The sequence below is a fragment of the Danio rerio genome, chromosome 3 (assembly GCF_049306965.1).
Source record: "Danio rerio strain Tuebingen ecotype United States chromosome 3, GRCz12tu, whole genome shotgun sequence".
Classification (NCBI taxonomy): Eukaryota; Metazoa; Chordata; class Actinopteri; order Cypriniformes; family Danionidae; genus Danio; species Danio rerio.
Genome location: NC_133178.1, coordinates 39,597,957 through 39,619,538, shown reverse-complemented (window position 1 = coordinate 39,619,538; position 21,582 = coordinate 39,597,957). Strand labels below are relative to the sequence as shown.

The 21,582-nt window shown below is 35.6% G+C and overlaps 1 protein-coding gene across 2 annotated transcripts in view; it reads left to right on the top strand.

The window, feature by feature from the left end:
* The first annotated feature begins 206 nt into the window (after positions 1 to 206).
* The window catches only part of rnf216 (ring finger protein 216), a 59,806-nt gene continuing 38,430 nt past the window's right edge, over positions 207 to 21,582 (top strand). For both annotated transcript variants that reach the window (XM_068219338.2, XM_682779.10), the window contains exons 1-13: positions 207 to 284; positions 6,180 to 6,318; positions 6,418 to 6,557; positions 8,182 to 8,772; positions 8,854 to 8,930; positions 9,019 to 9,121; positions 9,224 to 9,385; positions 11,932 to 12,046; positions 12,140 to 12,276; positions 12,425 to 12,475; positions 15,075 to 15,212; positions 17,536 to 17,684; positions 20,846 to 20,924. In XM_068219338.2, coding sequence (XP_068075439.1) covers positions 6,252 to 6,318; positions 6,418 to 6,557; positions 8,182 to 8,772; positions 8,854 to 8,930; positions 9,019 to 9,121; positions 9,224 to 9,385; positions 11,932 to 12,046; positions 12,140 to 12,276; positions 12,425 to 12,475; positions 15,075 to 15,212; positions 17,536 to 17,684; positions 20,846 to 20,924 — 1,809 coding nt within the window. In that variant the 5' untranslated portion in view covers positions 207 to 284; positions 6,180 to 6,251. The remainder of the gene's footprint in view (positions 285 to 6,179; positions 6,319 to 6,417; positions 6,558 to 8,181; positions 8,773 to 8,853; positions 8,931 to 9,018; positions 9,122 to 9,223; positions 9,386 to 11,931; positions 12,047 to 12,139; positions 12,277 to 12,424; positions 12,476 to 15,074; positions 15,213 to 17,535; positions 17,685 to 20,845; positions 20,925 to 21,582) is intronic.

The following is a 21,582-nucleotide window of genomic DNA, read 5'->3' as shown; positions in this document are numbered from 1 at the left end:
TTCATCTGTACTTAAATCATCAATTGATCGTTTTAATAATCAAAACATTCGTCCAGATCGCCAGACTCATTTTAAACACCGTAGTGACGGGAAACAGAGACATCTAGAGGTGAAACACCATATGAACAACACATGATGGAGAAGAACTACAACCCCCGATCCACTACAGCTCCTCCTTCTTGTAGGACGCATTTGCGTCTGACGTCACGCTGGCTTGTTTTGGCCGTTTGTGTCGATATCCGGCGATCAAACGCTGTCGATGTGCTGGATATTGTGACTGAGAGGTACGTGAGATTCTTGAAACAGTCTTCGTGTGTTGAAGTCTTAAATGTGCTTGTTTATCCTCGCCCTTCAGCTGAGGTGAAATACCCGGCTGAGAGGGTAAATCTGTCTTGTTTAAGTGATGTCAGCTGGCGAGGAGGGTTAACGCCAAACAGCTAGCTGAGCCTGGCTAGGGAGTTTAGCGAGTGTTGATTTGCTTGTTTCTTCTGCCCTTTGGTACAACTGACTACTTCAGCGATGTTTTTCTTTGAAAAGAGTTGGATAAACGCCTGATCAAATCCTCAGCGCAAAACGAGCTGTTTTCGGCTGACAAACTACAGGAATTAACTGATTGTTTCAAAACATAGTGTGCTGACTACTTAGGAAGCATGCTTGCCTGGTTTTAGGCGCAACCGAACTGAAACACCATAGATAAACAAGACAGGAAAGTACATTTAAATGGCTGCGTAGAGAGAAATTCAGTGACAGCGCTGTTTTCTAAAAAAATAAACCCCCCTTTTGATCAAGGACATCAACTCTTTTACTGTCAACTTTCAAATTCATGTCCTGTGACGTTATATAAACTCAAGCCAGTCAAAGGTGCGGAATTGAAGATGTGGTTTGAGTCTCTCATTTATTCTGAGATGCTTAAAATGTTAGTCATGTTTGGAAACTTCATAGTGGGAAATGAGATGTTCGATATATCTTCATAATTAAAGGGATAGTTCACCCGAAAATGAAACTTTTCTGTTTTTTACTAACCCTCATGATATCCAAGATTGAGGTGATTTGCTTGTCTTTCTTCGAGTTTTAAAGTAGATTGAGGTATTGTAAGTTTGAGGTAAAGATGGTTTTATATTTACACATTTATTCAGTGACAGCTTGTGACATGCTCCCTATATTGTTTACCTTGGTACTTTGGACGTTCGGTCTGAAATCACATGCAAGTATGACTTCAAAACAGCATTAGCACTGTTGATTTGACTTTGAACAATGTTGTACTTTGATAGCCATTGGCTGCTACTAGGGTTTCTCTATTTAGAAATTGCAAAGAATACTTTTCTGAAATTATATTATTACGGAGAAAGTCAGAATGTGTAAATATAAAACCAATTTTACCTGAATATTTAGGGATGCTCCAATCAGGATTTTTGCAGCCGATACAGAGTACACATTCCTTGTCATGGTGATCGACTGATACCGAGTACTGATTCTGATGCTTCAAGGTTTTTAATGCATTAAGCACACTTTCCCTCTAAGTTTAAAGCTTAAGAGTAGATCTAGCCTTTCCTAAGAAAATAAATTAAGGATGCTGCATAAAATACCTTAAACATATTTCTTATAACCTTTCAGGTGTGAACATTTCATGGCCAGAAGCAGCTTTACCTTATAAATATGGTGCCAGATCAGTCTCAAAATAACACATTTACAAAATAAAATTCCTACATGCACAGCACAATTCACATTTCACAAAATCCAATTTGTACATTTGTAAACACAATTCATGAATTCACAATTAAAATCATATATCTTTTCACAAAATTAATTAGATTTGTGTATTTTTGAATCATGTTTTGAATTTACATATTGAATTAGCTTTTTTTAATCGTTTTTATATTTACAAATTTGATTTGTATTTTTTTCATTTTTTTTTGAGTTTTCAAATTTGATTTGTGTATTTTTAAATCCTGTTTTAAACTTCAAATTGAATTTTGTAAATGTGAATTGTGTTGTGGTTGTATGATTTTTATTTTGTGAATGTATTATTTTTGAGACTGATCTGGCTCCATATAAAAACATAAGACAGTATAAACGGGTCACTCTGCATCTGTATTTGATCTGCTATAACGTGAACACGTTGATTGCTCACAGCCCCATCCATCTTTTACCTTGTTATGTGTTGTGGCTGCTGTAGGGAATGTATAATATATGGGAGCACATGTGGGTTTTCTTCTGCCTGTAAACTCCAAAACACCAATCGAGTTATGAAATGTGATTATCGGCCGATACCAATCTTCTGCAGATCGATCGGAGCATCCCTATCAGTAAGTTGCATTGATTGAGCTAAAGTTGGTTCTTATGATCACACATTTGTTCAGTGCCAACTTGTGACACGGTCTCCATGTTCTTTACCACACTACTTCGAATATTTGTCCCAAATGCCATGCAAGTATGACTTCAAAACTACATTAGCATTTATTTGACTGTGAACAATGTTATATTTTGATATAGGGTTGCACAATATATAGTTTCAGCATTAATATTGCAATGTGATATTTCGCAATAGTCAATCGGAGGATATGCTATGTTGAGTTTATATTATAATTTATCATTTGCATGTGTTTTTGATGCCTGGAATTGTATAATGACTTTTAAAAAACGTTCAGGCATAAGAAATTGTACAATTTGTGACTTTAATAATGATTCATTTTATTTTGTTATTTTTATTTTTATTATTTAGTTACTGTGCTTGAATACTGTTAGAGTCGGGGAACAATAAAACACTTTATTTTTATTGTCTTATTCTTGATTGTATTTTCAGATTATTATGCATGAAAATACTCTCAACATGTGCAAATACAGAAACACACTGCCAATAGCACAGACCACAACAAAAATGTGACGGGGAACTTCATAGATTGTTTATTACATTTTAATGGAGATGCACTCCTACTGCAAATATTCAAATAGAGAGATTCTAATAAGTCTGAATAAGTCTATTAAGTCTGAATTTGTGTATATAAAACCAAATTTACCCCAATGTTCTCCCAGTTTTACCTTAGTGCTACCTCAGAGTTCTCCAGTTTCCCCCACAGTCCAAAGACATGCAGTATAGGTGAATTGGATAAACCAAATTGGCCATAGAGTGTGTGAGTGTGTCCAAACACTTGGGGTTGCATGATTTATTGCACTCTCCATCTGGGCTGGGTTGCAACAGGAAGGGCATCCTTTACTGCTGGTGAAACATATGATGACCCCTGAGAAAGAAGAAACTAAGCTGAAAGAATGTGAGTGAGGGGTCTTGGTCATTCATAGAATGCAGGTCTACGACTGTCAGGACTAAAAGTGAAACTAAATTAATAACAATGACTCCTGACAGTATGTTGTGCTCTTATGAAACAAATAAACCTAAACATTATTTACAACAACATTATATTTCTGTTAATCTACACTTTTGTCAATGATGTACAAAAGTACCTTCTTCATAAAAAACAAAACACCCACCCCCATCTCCATTCTCTTCTAAACTGTATGCCATTACAAAACAAGAAACTTGTGATGCAGACCTTTATGAATTCGCTCAGGATCATTTGATGGAGCTGTCAATTACAGGTTATAATGTAATTGATGCTGTAAGCAGAAAGAATGTGGCTCTGAGTTGTGGTCTTGTGTTTAGAATAATCTTTATTATTTTTGTGTGTGTGTGTAGACCTGAGACAAGAGGAGTGCTGCACAAAGGTTTGAGTTTTTGCATGAAAAAGTTCAGACTACACGATTTTCAACGTAGTGGCGTCACAGATGTTTTCACACTGCATGACTATCTGGGGTAGCGTTCTGTCACTGCTGTGTTCCCCTGTCATCAATCCATCTTGCAGTGTGGTTTCACACTGAATGACTTTACGATAAAAAGAATTGCAGACAACTTTGTCTCAAGCCTAGTTTATACTCGATGCATCCGCTTGTTTGCGCGTTTGCGCGCGGTGAATGTGATGTTATCGCAGAGTTTGCGGAAGTTATTTTTGGGTGTGCGCAACATGATTTCAGCTGGTGTTGCGTACGGCATTTTTTGAGACTTGAGCGAACAGTGCGCGCGGCGCTGCGTTTGATTTGAGTTGAAAATGAAACCCTCTGAAGAGATTTTGTCTGAAACAGGATGACTGTACAGACATCTTTATGATCGCTGATCATAGGGATAACCAAAGGATCAATAATTCTTGGATGTAAATAGCAACAGCCGTGGGAAAGTAGAACGTTTTTGTTAAAAGGTTTGGAAAAACCTGAAGGACAAGTTTTTGGGCCTACTCACACTCTGCTATCCGAACCGAGCCCAGGCCCGTTTCCAAGATCGTTTGAGAAGTGTGAGGCAAGGTTCACTTGGCCGGCCCTGGCCCGGTTGGAAAAGGTGTGCCTAAGTGCGGTTCACTTGGGCTTTGGTGCCGTACGCTTGTGTGTGAGTGCAAAACGAGCCTAAGCCCAAAACTGAAAGCGCACACAGGGCTGTTTCATATGGATTAATTAATCATTCATACTGCAAACTGTCACAGTTTATTAAAGACACAAACCCCTCACTGCATGACAGCTGCACCTTCAGCAAACCTCCTAATTCCTGCAGCATGAGTGCTCTATGGTTGTTTATGAGCGTCAAATGTGGCTGATTTGTGGTGAAATATTTGAAAGCGCGTCATTACATATCAAACGATTGAAACGATATAACTAAAGAAATCTCCACTGTGCTGAGCGAGAGCGCTTCTGAACAGCGCAGCATCGATGACGTAAGCGTGCCCAGGCCCGAATATAATGTGAGTGCGGGTCGTCGGGTGAGACGGGAGAGGGTACAAGAGTGCTTTGGCCCGGTTCAAGGCGACTATATATAGTGTGAGTACACCCTTTAAAAAACAAAAGAGGCCATGGCAAAAGTGAGCCAGGTACACAATCACAGAATATGTTTTTCCACCAGTCATAGGTTTTTACACTGTATATACAATTTTGAATTTAAAAAATTTAATTGTTACAAAACTATAATTAAGCAACAGATTATTTTCTTTGATAACTGGAAAGGAATATTTGAACCTAATGGTTAATATACTGATGCCGTTTCTCTAGGCTTTATTGGTGATAATGGTCATGAATGTTGGACTATTATTGCCTTTTTAGCATAATAGAGGATAGAAACTAGCCAGACAGTAATGTGTGAATTGTGGAATCTAAAAAAACAACTGTGTTTTTAAGTAAGTGTGCTCTTTTGTAATTAATGCAATGTTACATAGTAGCCTATATTAACTAGCCTACATAATGAGAAAGAAACCTTTAGTGTAGTAGAAAATGTACTTATTTTGCTTACTTGGGTTTTGAGGGGAATTAGCAACTGTTTTCTTTTTCGACTCGGTTGTGGTATTGCTCAGAAAGACACTGGTGCTCCTGCCTAATTTGCATTCATATATATATATATATATATATATATATATATATATATATATATATATATATATATATATATATATATATATATATATGCAATTTCATGGGTTGAATAGCACTATTCAGAAAGAATTAATTAGTTAAGATTAATTGGGATGATTCTATAGGTGCATAAATCATGCTTAAAATATAATAAAAATTTACAAGAATTGATGAACGCAATAGAGCAAAGATAAAAGTGAAATGTCATTTTTCTCAGCTCATTGGTCCAGTTTTGGTCTGCGATCCTTAAGCCAGAATAAAAACTCTGTAGCAGGGTAGCCATGTAGAGTAAGTTACCATGATGACGAACCAATCCACCCTCTCGAAAACATTTTAGTTTGCTCAAACTTAACCTGAACTTACGTGGGTAAAATCCCAAATCCAGTTTGTGCAAAAGGTCTCTGCATTTGCTTCTTATTATTTACCCACTTTAGAAAGAATACGTGGACAGAGCTATAGAGGCAGTAATGTAGAAGCAGGTGTTTCATCTTTCGTGGAGTTTAGCCAAACTGTTACATATTAAAATGGCACATTCCACAACCTGTCATTTTGGAAGATTGACTTTATTCAAGGCTGTTTTATAACTAAAGAGAAAGTATTAGGTTCGGAAACACACAGAATGTTTTTTCTAGTTTAGTGGCTTCTCCTATGTCAAACGATCAGTGGAATTTTGATTTGTTGTTTCATGACCCCTTTAATGTGAAAGCTTTGATGTTGACTTGTGCTTCTCATTTCAGATTCTTGTGTGTGCATGGGTGTTTGTGTGAGAGGGAGACGGTGGACGACTCAGGGAGTCTGTGTGTCTTATCATGGCTGACGGGTCCAGTGATGATGATGTCATCCACCTGGCTAGTTTCAACACCCATCGCAGTCGAGGTACTAACACCACCATGGCTTTATTTAACATTTCATGGTTTAGTAGTAATTTGAAAATTCTTACCGATTTGTATTGATTCATGTTGGTTTATTTGGCAGCTAAAAGGGTTAGGACTAGGACGTCCTACATAACCATATCTTCATCATCGGATTCTGATGATGAACCTGTTAGATTTGTACCAAATGGCACTGTTGTGGTCAAGGATGATGAAGAGGAGGAAGAAGTCAGCATCTTGGAGGTTACTAGAGCTATTTGTTTTTATTAATTAATGTTATGTTTGCTTTCTTGACAATATAACAGTGTTCTGTCTATTACATGGCTACTTATTCAATCAGTAAGGGAGTAATCAAATTACAAACAGTTTTTTTAATATCTTTAAATTATTTAAAAGTAGAAAAGCGCAAAAAAAGTTCTGATTATTTCTGCCTATACTACCACAGCATTTCAGTGTCTGCTACTTTTTGCTGTGACTTTTGTGTGCCTCTGTTGCCTAGCAACTTCCTGCTAACAGAAACGTTTCTCTTTGCAAAAAAACAAAAGTCCCTTTAAGGTGAGTCATTTAACTCGGCGCCCATCTTTAAAAAACCTCTTGTTGCAGTATGTTCGGTCATTCTGTTTGAATGGGTAAACAACAAATTCTTCAAAACTGCTTGCCAAGCTTAAGGTTGAATTTCATATTAGGAATCACCAATAAAATTAAACAACTACTGTCTCTTTACTTTCATCTCTAAACGTCCAAATCACACAAAATCTACAGAAACTCACGTCTGGTCCGAGCCTCTTCCCCAGAGTATCGTCGGTCTATAGTGATCGAAGATTGGCTCTTGTACTAGAAGGCGGGCTTTTTCACCATATCGCGATCCATAATTGGCTCCTATACTAGTAGGCGGGGCTTTATTCACCCCATTCAAAAAAAGATACAAGTGACTTGTCTTGTGTATTCTAGAGTTTTTGCTTTAAAGCAGCTTATTCAGTGCCATGAAAAAGCCCTCTCCCCTGCTTGTGAAAGTGAAAAAAAGTGAGGTGCAGACATTTACAGGTGGTCTAATGTAAGTAGCCTAACTATACATTTATACACTGTATTATCAAAAGTATTTTAATTTTAGGGTGATGACTTGAATATGATGACATAAATTCGTAGCTTAAATGTGCCATGAAAGTAAATTAAAGTGTTTTAGATGTTGGTATCAGTATCACTATAAGCTAGCATGCTCAAAACAGTGAAAAAATTTGTGTTTAGAAAATATAAAACCGATGTAAACATGTAGATCTTGTAGTTTGTCACTTCCGCCTGTATGGAGCAACGATTTATTCATGTCACATCAAACTACAGTTTCTCATCACATTATAACCAATCAAATGCTTTCTAGTATCGGACAAGCCCCGTAAGACAAGCCCCACAAGATGCTTCTCATTTGCTTTTCAGTTAATGCACTCAAGCTCAGTCGCTCTCACTGGCAGAGCAGTAATAAAAAACAAAATGCTATTGGCTGTTTTTTTTAAAAGGGAAGGAGCTACAACCCCCCCCCCCCCCTCGCAGTGTTTCAGTTGAGATTATGCCAAACATTGAATAAAAACTGCACATTTTAAAGCACTTCATGGTACCTTTGATTTTAATATCTCAATAGAAACTTTGAATGTAAATATGGCATGATCAAAATGACAACTTTGGCCATTCTAGTAGTTAAAGAAATCTGGTAGTTTCAGTGTTAACACCCAAGTAAAGAACAGAAACATTTTGCTGTAAGTTTTTCTCTACCTTAAAAATTACTAGGAGAAAATTGATCTGTAAGTACTGCACTAAAAGGCGATGAGCAGTGCTTGTCCAAATATTAATCAAACCCTCTCTTTCCATCTGGCAGCCCCAGCCCTCACCTCATCGTGAGCTAATCCGACCTGCTGCCAAGTGGGGTGCGAGCACTTTCCCAAGCCTGGCATCTGGATCCAGCAGACATCCTACCAGCGCACACGCTCATCCTCCTTCTGTAGTCGCCGCACATCCTACATTAGGAAACCAAGCCATAGGTGTCTTAACCACGGACCAGAATGCTGTACCTTCGACGTCTAGAGAACATGCCTTGCGCAGACCTCCTCTGCGTGATAAGGACTCACTGCCTCTTCAAACGGACCCTTCATCTAGCACACACTCAGTAAATCAGGCCAATTCTGCATTTTCACCTCCTTCCACCACTGAATCAGGTCAGTCAGACTCGGGCCACAAAATCGAAGTCGTCGTTTGGCCGAGAACTGAAAGGACCATAAAAAGACCTCGGACGCCACAGGAGACTGTGTTAGTAGAGGTCAGACGAGATGAGCAGCCATTGGCTCCTGGTATCCCTGCACAATTACCCGCACCGGCTGACAATGAGAGGCCTGGACCGTCAATGCCCAGAGAACCCCTAATACCGCAGGACTCTCACAGGACGTCCCTCGATCTCCTGGTGAAGGGGGTGGTGAGTTTTGTGATTGACACCTAGTGTTCAATCAGTATTGTTTTTATTGTACACTAAGGGTTTGTTTTAATGTTTTTTCAGACGGACCTCTTTCCCGATGTGCAGGATGCATATGTAGCAGAACTGATAGAGAGAGGTGACCTGAAAGATTTAAATGTGTAAGCACAAACTATTTTCTGCAAATTTTTGGTTTAGAAATACTTAGTTCACATGTAATCTTTATAAGAAATACTTTTTAATTCACAGAATATGCAATATTTTGTTGGAAAATCCTGACTATCCGAAGAAAGCAAACTCAGTTTTGACTCAAAGTAGTGTTCTTCTTGAGACGAACGATTCTGAGACGCAGGTTTGCATGTATTTTGTTGAGGTTTTGATACTGTGGATTCTCAGAAATAAAAGAAATGTAACTGATTTGGCATGTTGTGCTTGCTTTTTCTTTCTCACGCAGGAAAGTGAAAATTATTTTGATTATTTCAAACTTAAGACTGTTGGCCCAGAGGTTGTCGTTCAGGCTGCAGACATGCTGATGGGTGACTTCAGAATGTTGAGCTGTCAGGATATCAAATGGGCACTGAATTGCCTCAAAGGACACTATGCAATCACCCGAAAGGTGAGCGATATTTTCAGTTATCAAATATTATTGAGTGTGTTGAGTATCTGAATGTAGCTTTAATTTCTCCTGCTGTCATGATAATGATATTTGGCCGACAATCTGTTTCAGTTCAGTTTCCTTTATTTTTGTCATTCAAAACATCATAATAAATCGCAATGCAGAACGAAATTACATTACATTGGACCCAACAAGAACTTAAAAAAACATCAAACACTATAAAAACCTAATAATAAACATTTAATAATAAATAAAAATCGTAATAAATAAACTTTTATAATATCATAAATATATAAAATATAGTTATGTAAATACAGGTTAATATGAGTTGGTGCTACATGGCCTTATGGTCAGGGCAGTAAGAGACTGTTATCATCAATACTTTTTAACGCAAAAGTTTGTATTATGCAAAAAATTTAAAAAACGAAATCTTACCTATGAAATGTTCCGCCTTTATGCTTTGTTTTCTTTGTGTGCACCCGAACACAGCACAAAAGTCCAGCATCTTCAGATTGGCTTAAGTCTTTAGTCCTGGGAGCACTGTACAAATGTGGCAGCGCTATTGACACATGCTCAGGGTCCGTATGCGATATCTAGTGTATATATATCTATGGCAACTTGCAAAACTGGTTGGGTAGCAACAATGTGTTTTTAGTGATTCAGTGAGTGGTCAGCCGAGATGCATTGCAATTTCAAACTGTGATTAACATGCATTCAAATGTAAAATAATGCAAAATGAATTGAGTTAAATATATTTTGCCTACCTATCCATGTGGAAAAGCTCAAAACCTATTTAACCCTGTGTTTACAGCTGTATTTAGCATCCTCATCTTGGGATTGGATCAGAAATATAAAATATAGTAAATAGAAATATAAAGATTCATCTGAATACCAAATGTTTATCTCATTTGTTTTTATAAAATTTCATTAAAGGGTATGTTCACCCAAAAATGAAAATTACAATCCCATGAGAGCTTTGTTTGTCTTCAGAACTCAATTTAAGATATTTTTAGATTATGTCCTAGACCTCTCTCATCCTCCATGTGATTTAGGGGTTCAACTGTAATCATATGAAGCCCTGAGAATACTTTTGTGCCCTCAAAAACAAAACAAAACCAAAAAAAAAAAAAGTCTCTTTTGTGACAAGTCATGGTGCGCACTTAATATGGAGAATACAACATATTGTCATTAGAGTCAGCCAGCGTAATGCAAATGTTGTATTGCCTGAAGTAAATGCGTGCACTTATCTGATGCAGGAGACATTGAAGAACATTGATTTTTTTGGCACATACAACTGTTCTTGGAGCTTCGTATGAAGAACATTGATTTTTTTGGCACATACAACTGTTCTTGGAGCTTCGTATGATTATGGTTGAACCCCTAAAGACGCATGGGAAGTTTTGACTTTGTGTTTGGCTTCTTTTCTGAACTTTAAACATGTCATAATCGTTGCTGTCTATGACAGATAAGAGAGCTCTCAGATTTCATCTAAAATATCTTAATTTGTGTTCTGAAGATGAACAAAGGTCTCAAGAGATTAAAAAGACATGGGGGTGAGTAATTAATAACAGAATTGAAAATTTCAGCTGAACAAGCCCTTTAACTTCAACACTATTGTCTCCATAATGGTATACAGTGCATCCAGAAAGTATTCATAGCGCTTCACTTTTCCCACAATTTTTTATGTTACAGCCTTATTCCAAAATGAATTAAATTAACTTATTTCCTTGAAATTCTACACACAATACCCCATAATGACAATGTGAAAAAAGATGTTTTGAAATTGTTGCAAATTTATTAAAAATAAAAAACCTGAAAAATCACATGTACATAAGTATTCACAGGCTTTGCTCAATACTTTGCTGATGCACCTTTGACTGCAATTACAGCCTCAAGTCTTTTTGAATATGATGTCACAAGCTTGACACACCTGTCTTTGAGAATTTTGCCCATTCCACTTTGCAGTACATCTCAAGCTCTATCAGGTTTGATGGGAAGCAACGGTGTACAGCCTTTTTCAGATCTCTCCAGAGATGTCAGTAAGATTTAGTTCAGGGCTCTGGCTGGGCCACTTAAGGACATTCACAGAGCTCAGGTTTTTGCTTTGACATGCACTGTCAACCCTGGGACTTTATATAGACAGGTGCATGCCTTTTGGTGTAAACCATGTCCAATCAACTGAATTTACCACAGGTTATCTCCAATTAAGCTGCTGAAACATCACAAGAATAATCAGTTGAAACAGAATTTACCTGAGCTCAATTTAAAGCTTTACAGCAAAGGCTGTTAATACTTATGTACATGTAATTTTTCAGGTTTTCATTTTTTTAATAAATTTGCAACAATTTCAACAAATCTTTTTTCACATTGTCATTATGGGGTATTGTGTGTAGAGTTCTGAGGAAATGCTGTCACATTAAAAATGTAGAAAACGTGAAGTGGTATAAATACTTTCTGGATGCACTGTATGCATCAACCATCGAAAAACCCATATTGTTTGACCACTAGTTTTTTGTACAATATTAATTTATCTGATTTTTTTGAAGGCCTTATTCGAAGCCCTTAAGAAGTGGCAAGAGAACTCAACCGACCCCTCAGGGAAGAAGAAGAGAAGGAGAGAGCCAAATGAGCGCGCCTACATAGACTTCAAATTTGAGCAGGGTGACTATGTGTTTTTGTCCTTTCGTTTGCCTCTTAAATCCATCATCAAACCAGACAGAATGTGAAATGCTCATTGCAGCTCATTTACTCCAGGTTCTTTTAAACTGGAGAGAAAGATGTACTTTTTGGAGAAGAATCGCAGGTGGAGCCGAGGTAATGAGACTACACTGGAGGCGTCTCTCGTGAAAGAGCTGCAGTTTTACGAGCAGAAAGCCAAGGAAATGGCTGAGGTATCTCACACGGCTCACTTCTTCAATTTATTTGCCACGCTTCCTCCTGAAATTGCCCTGAGAGATATCTTGCTGTGATCAACTGAGCTTGACAGGATGTTCATTTGTTTAGTGATTATAATAATATTTTCACTTCTGCTGCTTTTAGCATGAAGACTTTCTTTTGGCTTTGCAAGTGAACGAGGAGCAGTATCAAAAGGTGGGTGGGAAAAAACAGCTTTGTTAATGCCATGTCATAAGAAACAAACTGCAGCTTATCTTTTTTAAGTTTGCGAGTTGTGTTGTATTTTGCATTAGTTCATTCAATCATACTACATAAAACTTTTTCCAGGGACAAAATAAAAGTTTGTCATTTTATATTATATGATATCATTTATTTTGTTGCTTCTCACATTATTTAAGGCAGGGGTTCTCAACCTTTTTTACTTCAGGGCCCACTTCTTTCTCCGATCAAATTTTGGAGTCCTACCTGTCTGACTTTAAAATGTTCATAGGAAATGCTCATTTAAACCTTTATATATATATAAATATATATATATATATATAAATATATATATATAAATATATATATATATATATATATATATATATATATATATATATATATATATATACACACACACACAATTCATTTGTTGTGCCTTCTATTATTTTCTATTATCAGCATATTATAAAAATATAAAGTACTGTATTTAAATTTGATTATATATAAAACTCAAACTATATAATATAAACTATATATTAAAACTATAAATATATGTATGTTGAAACGCGTCGATTTAAAGGCAGTTGAGTTTGCAGCTCTATATTACTGCGAGATTGCTGACAGTAACGGTGAACAGCTTCGCCAGAGCGCGTCTGAAACTCGTATGCAAGTTTATTTTACATTCTATGGCAGAAACACCATTGGGCCTTGCTGCTCCTGTATGGTCACGTGTCCGTTATAAAATACTCTCAGGACATATACTATTATAGGATATATTGAATAGTTCACACAAAAATACACAAAGAGAGACTTTCAATTTACACATAGTTTGTGAATGAACTGACTTGCGTTTACTAGTTGCAGACGCGATCATTAGGTTGTTTTTGTGCTGAGTTTGAAGTAATCCATCAGAGAACTGGAGAAAGTGCATTACTTTGATTGTTTTAATATAGCATATTAATAATGAAATCCAGAAATTATAGTATAATATTGAGAGTTAACTTTAAGGGATTCTCGCGGCCCACCAGCAGGATTGTTGAGGCCCACTTGTGGGCTGCGGCCCACCGGTTGAGAATCCCTGGTTTAAGGTAATACTTAAAAAAAAAAAAAAAACGTATATAAGCGCAATATTACATGCACTTATAAGATTGCAGACAGAAACATAAAAAAAACCCTGTGAGAAAGTTGCTATATTGAAAGTACAATGTTCACATTATGAATTTTATTTAGCAATGTTTTTTTTTTTTGTTGTAGGACCTGTAATCATTCATTTTTTATAAGTGTTTTATATTTTATATATATATATATTTTTTTATATTTTAAAGTATAAACTCTGTAATCACATTTCACACTTTTTTGTACTTTAGGGCAAATGTGGAACTACTTCGTTTCACCATTTATTCACATCTGCAGCTGACAGCAAAACAGCAGAAACTGTTGCTACTTCACCAGCGTCACATTAGAGCTAGTATTTAAATAATTCTCTTGCAAAACGGGTAAAGTGTTGACAAAACAGAGGATTTTGCTGACATTATAAGATTATAAGGCTGAACAGCATGAAATGCCATCAGTCTACAGTGATTTCCCAGTATTTCTCTGTTGCAATTGGAAGATCACAATAATTAACTCAGAAAAAGCCAAAGCAGCGCCAACAATATCAGAATACTGTTGTGTTTGCAATAAAGAAAAATGCTAAACATGTGAGCATTCCTTTTATCTTTATTTTACTGAACTAGTCTGCAGAAACAAAAATTGGAGATTCATTACAAACAAACAGATGTCCAATCAAAAAGTTAATCAGGGTTATACAAAGAGTGGCAACACAATATACATACATTTCTGATATGCGAGTCTCATCTCACACTCAATACACTACAAGTACTTTGGTATAAATACAGCACTACAATATACAAAAAAGAGAGACCGACTTGTAGAATGTCACCAGTTTTATAAAGATTTGATCAGCTGTAGTTTGAAATTACGCAGTTTTTCTCTTCTAAGGGCTTATTATACAGTATCTGTCACCATCTTGTGGATGGATAATGTCAACCGTCTTTGCTATGCTCAGTAACATGGGCTGATGGATGCTGATGCGCTGCATCTCGGAAATTATAAATATTTAAAATAGATGCTGTCCTTATGAATAAACTGCATAGTTGCAGTCTAAACAATTACATTCTCGCCTCAAAGTCTCAAAAGTACATTGTTGTCCAACAGCTGCAATATTTGTTAAACTGTAGTGAGTTTATTGATCTGCTGTCACTGTGGACAGAGTAATACAGAAGGGCAAGAGGGCTGTGTTCTGATAATGCAATATATTGCACATTTATCAGCTAATCAAATTCGAGAACCAGACAAAACTGTTGTATAAATATATATTAAGATAGAATATATTTATCTTTAGACACTTCATTGAATTGAACAAAAATGTTACTATATTGTGATATAAATCATTAACAGTGTATGATATGACTTTTATCATGACATGAGGTGTTTATTATATTGCCCAGCCCTAGAAGGACACCATTCTGCCACAATATGTGCTGAATTTTGTGATATGATAGCTTGTGACACTTTGAACCTCTTCTCTCAGGACGGGCAGTTGATTGAGTGTGGCTGCTGCTGTGGGGAGTTTGCCTTTGAGGAGATGACCCAGTGTACTGATGGCCATCTTTTCTGCAAGGAGTGCTTGGTGAAATACGCCCAAGAGGCAGTATTTGGCTCAGGAAGGGTACGTCGTATGACTGCAGGGTGGAGAACAGACTTTCAGTTTCTTTATAAGTGTGTTACTGGAAATATGTGGTCACAGACATTGTCATAACACTCTGCTTTCACTTTGCTCTGTGCCTTTTGAGTTATTTCCATTTTTATCAGTCCTTTCATTTTTGTTTTCCTCAGTAGTGGTAAGCTAAAGAACTGTTTAAATGAACTTTATTTATTTGTGACATGTTAATTTTAAGTTATCAAAATCAATGTACAATGTGCTTTCGGATATATAATCGGAGGCAAGTTCTACAAAGAATGTGCAATGGGTTATAGTCTAAATGTACTACAAAATCAAATCACAAACAATAGAGGCAGTTTAAATGAAATTTTAATTGTTGTGAAACCTAAAAAGCATTTATGTACTTATGTTGATCAAATGTTTGGGGTAGGAAAAAGATAATAAGGCTGCATTTATTTGATCAAAGGGGCGAAAAAAAAAGTTACACGCTTATGTTTAAAATGATAGTTTTTTTTTTTTTAATTTTTAAAAACTATTTAGAAGTTATTACTTTGGTCTTAAGTGTTACACAATCCTCCAGAAAACCAGTCTCAGATGCTGATTTTCTGCTTAAGAAACTGAAATGGATGATACAATTTTTAAAGATAATTTTATGAATAGAAAAAAAAATTCATAAAAAAAAAATCTTATTCTCATTTTACCCTGGAGCACAAAACTAATCTTAAATTTTATCGGTATATTTGTAGAAATAGCCAACAACACATTCCACGAGTCAAAATAATAGATTTTTTCTTCATGTCAGAAGTCATTATGTAATGTAAAACAAAATGTTAATATCCTACCATAAATATATCAAAATTGTATGATTAGTAGTATACATAACTACGAACTTATTTGAGCAATTGTAAAAGCAATTAAAAAAAAAAATAACCCCCAGATTTTAAGTCTTCATCAAAGCCTATTTTTCATGACTTAAATCTCAATTACCCAAAATTGAACTTTAAGGCTATTTTTGTGGGTCACAATATAAATGTCTATTAATCAACTTGCTGAATTTATCTTTAAAACCTTTTTTTACTGACTCCAAATTTGTAAATGTATGTGTAGTTTTGTGTGTGTAGTTTTAATATACCAGATTAGAATATTGATATATTTAGAATTGATATAGAGTGTAGAGGTGATCCAGAAACATCATTTTTATCTCGTATTGTGTAATGTGGACAACAAACTATGCTGGATCTAGGATGATGCTTAACAGTGTCCTGAGGGTCTCATATGTTTAAACTCTTCTGGTTCTGTATGACTGGTTCAGTTATGGTTGGGTAATAGCAATTATGGCAGAAGTAAAATAATAATAATAATAATAATAATAATAATAATAATAAAAATCCTAACAAAAATAATAGGGTTTCAGTGCTTTGTGTTTGAATCCCTAATAACAATTCTAACAAAAACTATAGGGTTTTAGCACTACGTGCTTAAACCTCTAAATATAAGCAACTAACGGCGATTGACTGGGTTCGAGCATTTGACAACCTTTTAGGTAGTTTAGATGTATGTCAACGCAAAATCTAGGGCTGACCCTAAAGAAATTTCTTGATGGATTGTAGTAACTGGAAAATATAATGCGTAAATTAATAAAGCAATAGGCTGGGACTAAATTAGATTTTAAATGGAATAACAGTTTATACCACATCAAGATGTGATTCAAATGGATTTTAACTGCAATTTCAATGACTTTAAATAGTAAGAATTAAAAACAAAGGTCTACAAATGCTATAATCAAACTATAAGTGGTCTAGTGCTGCCATCTATTGGCTAAAATGGCAGGTGACAATTGAAATTCTGTGATTTAGTGGGTAATACTAAGAGTATTGAAAAATTGTTTATTTGAGGCCTTTTAAACATGTATGAGCCCTGAAGCTGTTCCATGAGATAGTGAAATCACTGCTGCTAGATGGAATTATGCAATAGATGAAAGGACTGACAAAACAGCCAATAAAAAGTCACCGCTTCAGTGGCAATTATTTGTTTATATTATTGTTTCTAGAACAGTCAAACAATAGTTATGCCTCCTCTGTGACATGATGGACATGGTTTTAAAATGCAAGCAATGATTGGTTGAGAATCAACATGTCACAACAAAGTAAGAAAGTCACAAAATCTTCCTAAGTCACCATTACAACAGACAAAAATATTGTGTAGTCCGTGCCTGTCAGTGCAGTGTATTTTGGTTTATGAAAAACTGAAGTTTGTAACCATTGGCACTCTAACAGCTCATTACATCCTGCAGCTTTAATCCAAAGTGGTTTCTTGTGTTTGTTTGCAGTCGGAGTTGAGTTGTATGGATGGGAACTGCACATGTTCCTTCCCTAACAGCGAGCTGGAGAAAGTTTTACCCGAAAACATTCTGTGCAAATATTACGAGCGACAGGCAGAGGAGGCCGTAGCAGCCACCTGTGCTGATGAACTGGTCAGGTGAGTTCAACACTTTTAAATGTTATGCCTCGTAATGGGCCCGATTTGCACAAACACACAATTATGTGGTGTAATCATTACTTATTATCTGTGGAATTAATCCTGTGCCTTTGGACTCCCACGGTTTTAAATACAAGTAGAAAATTGTCTAGTGTGTTCCAGCCCTAAACCGTAGTGATTGAATGCTGCATAACATTGTTTATGTGTGTAACACACAAAAAGATGCTTTACAGAATTTTTAGGCTGCTCTTTTATGGAAGGTTAAGAAAAGTTAACTTGATAAGTTGCTTATACTACTGGGGCCTGTTTCAGTAAGGAGGTTCAAACAACTCGGAGTTTAAACTTGAACTCTGAGTTGATTTACCGAGAGATTAAAAACTCAGAGTTTTCGGTTTCAGAATAGCTGATCTGAGTTGGGTCAATCAACTTCGAGTAGACCAACTCAGTTAACTTCAGTTAAGTGCGCGCACCGTGACTTTAAAAAGGCATTATCAATGGAGCGCAGACATTACGAGTGACTATGGCAATATCTTATAAAAGAGATCACCATTTCTTTCTCCATCTGAACTTGATGTTCTAATGCAAAGTTATAGCAAATATGAGTGTATATATTTGAAAAGAAGCAACCATCAGTAAAGAAGAGACAGCGTGGGAAAACAACTGCTCAAGTTAATGCCTAATTTAACTTTTTAAGTATTTAAATATTTAAGTATAATAAAATAAGTAATGTAATTTGTGACGTTTATATTTTTTTTCTAAACTTTTTTTTACATGTATTAGTTTTAAATGATTTAACAGTGCACTTGTGTGTCTGCCTTTTTTATTGATCAAGTGATAGAGGTTAATATAACATTTAGAAGGTAAGCAGTACTAAAAATAATTTTTAGAAAGAATAATAATCCCATTAATCTAGTTACAGTGCATGTCGAAGGTGAATTTAATTTAATTATTTATTAAAAAAGGATAAGCCATTCTAGTACAGTTCTTCTGTGTGTGACTAAAATGTAGGCAATAGCTATGTTTCCATCCAAATATATTACATAAATGTATGTGCAAAACTGGAATATTGCATAAAAGATGCGAATAAAATTCCATCCAACGAGTCAGAAAAAAAAGTGTCACTTCCTGATTAAACTGGCACCAAATATCAACAGTAAAAACAGAATTTACTGTGGTAGAAGAAGCTGCGTCAATTAATTCTTTATTTAGCCTAATTAATATACTTGCGCCTCGATGTCAGAAGACAATGCTGAAACACAATGAACACGTGGGGGCGTCTGAAGCCATGGGACGCGGAGACTCTTGACACGCACCAGACGTTCGGAGGTAATTAATAATATACACTAATACTGAAACAGTTAAGGCATTTTAGAATGACTAAAACAATATTTAAGACGTGTTACAGTTTGCCAAGGCTGCTGGTTTGTCCATTTACACACATTTTCATTATCCTTTGATCATGATCTTTTTTTTTAATGTACATACTGTAATTTGTTCAGTAAAAGTGTTTCCATTGTAGTTTATGCGCACATTTTCTATCGAATAAAAGTTTATCCTACTCAAATATGCGCGTTTTTTATGCATATTTAAAAAAGTTATGTGCATCATGACGTTTCTATCAATCGTTTTTATGCACGTATCCAAAATGAGCATTAAAATAGGTGGGTGGAAACGTAAGGCTAAGGCGAGAAATACCGCTTCATCTTTAAAAAGGGGAGGAGACAGACAGAAACTCTGAGTTTAGAGAATAAAACCTGCTTCTGGCCAGGTTAGATTCACAGAGTAAGTTACCACAGTAACTGACTCTGAGTTAAAGTTACCTCTCTTTCAGAAACAGGCTTGACTTACCCTGCTTTCTAGAGTTTAACAAACCTGCCATTTTGAAACGGAAAACCCAGAGTTTCTCTCATTTCAGGGTTAAAATACTCTGAGTTTTCAGTTAACCTCCTTTCTGAAACAGGCCCCTGGAACTTTAAAAGCCGTCTCATTGTTTGGTCACACTTTAATTTAATGTACGATCCTCTCTATTAACTGTGAATTGAAGCTTAAAATTCTAATTTTTTTCTAAAGTTGAGCTTTAATGTCATGTGTTGACAAAGTGGAACAAAATGTCGTGTCTACATAAATAAACTAGTACTGGGAAAATATTAATCACATCCAAAATAAAAGTTTGTGTTGACTAAACATATTTGTATGTTTTGTATGTACAGTTGGAGTCAGAATTATTAGCCCCCCTTTGAATTGTAGTTTTCTTTTCAAATATTTCCCAAATTATGTTTAACAGCGCAAGACATTTTCACAGTATGTCTGATAATATTTTTTCTTCTGGAGAAAGTCTTATTTGTTTTATTTTGGCTAGAATAAAAGAAGTTTTTAATTTTTAAAAATCATTTTAAGGTCAAAATTATTACCTGCTTTAAGCTATATATTTTTTTCGATAGTCTACAGAACAAACCTTCGTTATACAATAACTTGCCTAATTAACCTAACCTGCCTAGTTAACCTGGTTAAGCCAAATTACCCTAGTTAAGCCTTTAAATGTCATTTTAAGCTGTATAAAAGTGTCTTGAAAAATATCTAGTGAAATATTATTTACTGTCATCATGACAAAGATAAAATAAATCAGTTATTAGAAATGAGTTATTAAAACTATTATGGTTAGAAATGGGTTGAAAAAACTTTGCTCTGTTAAACAGAAATTGGGGTAAAAATAAACAGGGGACTAATAATTCTGACTTCAGCAATATATTTATTAAATATATGTAATAAAACACATGCATAAAGAATTTTTTATGTACTTTTTTGTTTTAGATTCGATTTAATTATGATTATTTGTCTGCACTAAAATAAACATAATCATTATAAATAATATTAATAGTTATTAAGGTAGTTGTGGAGTTAAGGTGTTTGGTAGGATAAAGGATGTAGAATATGATTATGCAAAATATGTATATTTAAGTTCTAATAAACAGCCAATATTTTAATCATAAGCAGGTAGTAAGCCACTAGTTAACAGTGAGAGTTGGTCCCTATACTAAAGTGTAACCCATAAGTTTTAAACGAGAAACAGAATTTTCTTAGAGAAAAAGAAAGTAAAGTCCTTTAGTTTTCAAATGATTTAAAAAATATTCTAATTATTTTGCTCACTTTTTGTTTTCAAGGTGTCCATTTTGTAACTTCCCAGCACTTTTGGATAAAGATGTTTCTTTATTCAGTTGCCCGAACCCTCGCTGCCGAAAGGTTAGTCTGAGTTTCTGGATACATATGAGTGTTTGTGTGTCATTCTAGGAAACTGCTCATGATCTGGGATGGATTAGTGCTCTCCGTCTACTTCTATCTCTTTGCCTCCAAGCAGACACTTGGTGGCGCCATGGGGCCGTTTAAGGGGTCAGAGTCTGTAGTTTGCATTCTCGGGCCTCATTATGAGCTAGTGGACGTGAAAGTAATGTTTTTTTTTTCATTGGCAGCGTTTACTCTGCTAGAATTAGTCAGGTCAGGGCAAGAACAGAGACAGCAATTCATCATGTCTGCTATAAATATTCAGCACTCTGAACCCCAAACAGAGCTTAACCTGGGTTGGGAAGTTCATCGCTAGATGAATCAGTATTCCAGTATATCACCGTCTCGTGATGTTTTGGAAATTATAACCGGGCAAAAGTGAATTATACCCCCAGGATATGAATCACAAACCACAACCAGGGTTAAAAAACACGCTGAATAGAGTCAATTGTTTAGTACATGACATGGAGTTTTTGATCTAGGATTAATGTTTTTGGCAATGTTGTAATAGTTCAGCTGTTTTTAAATTAAGCTTTTGGTTTTCCAGTAATAGCCTTTTCTTTGTCAAGAAATAGTGACAAAATAGTATATTGTTGCTATCAGTCACATTTTACGGTCC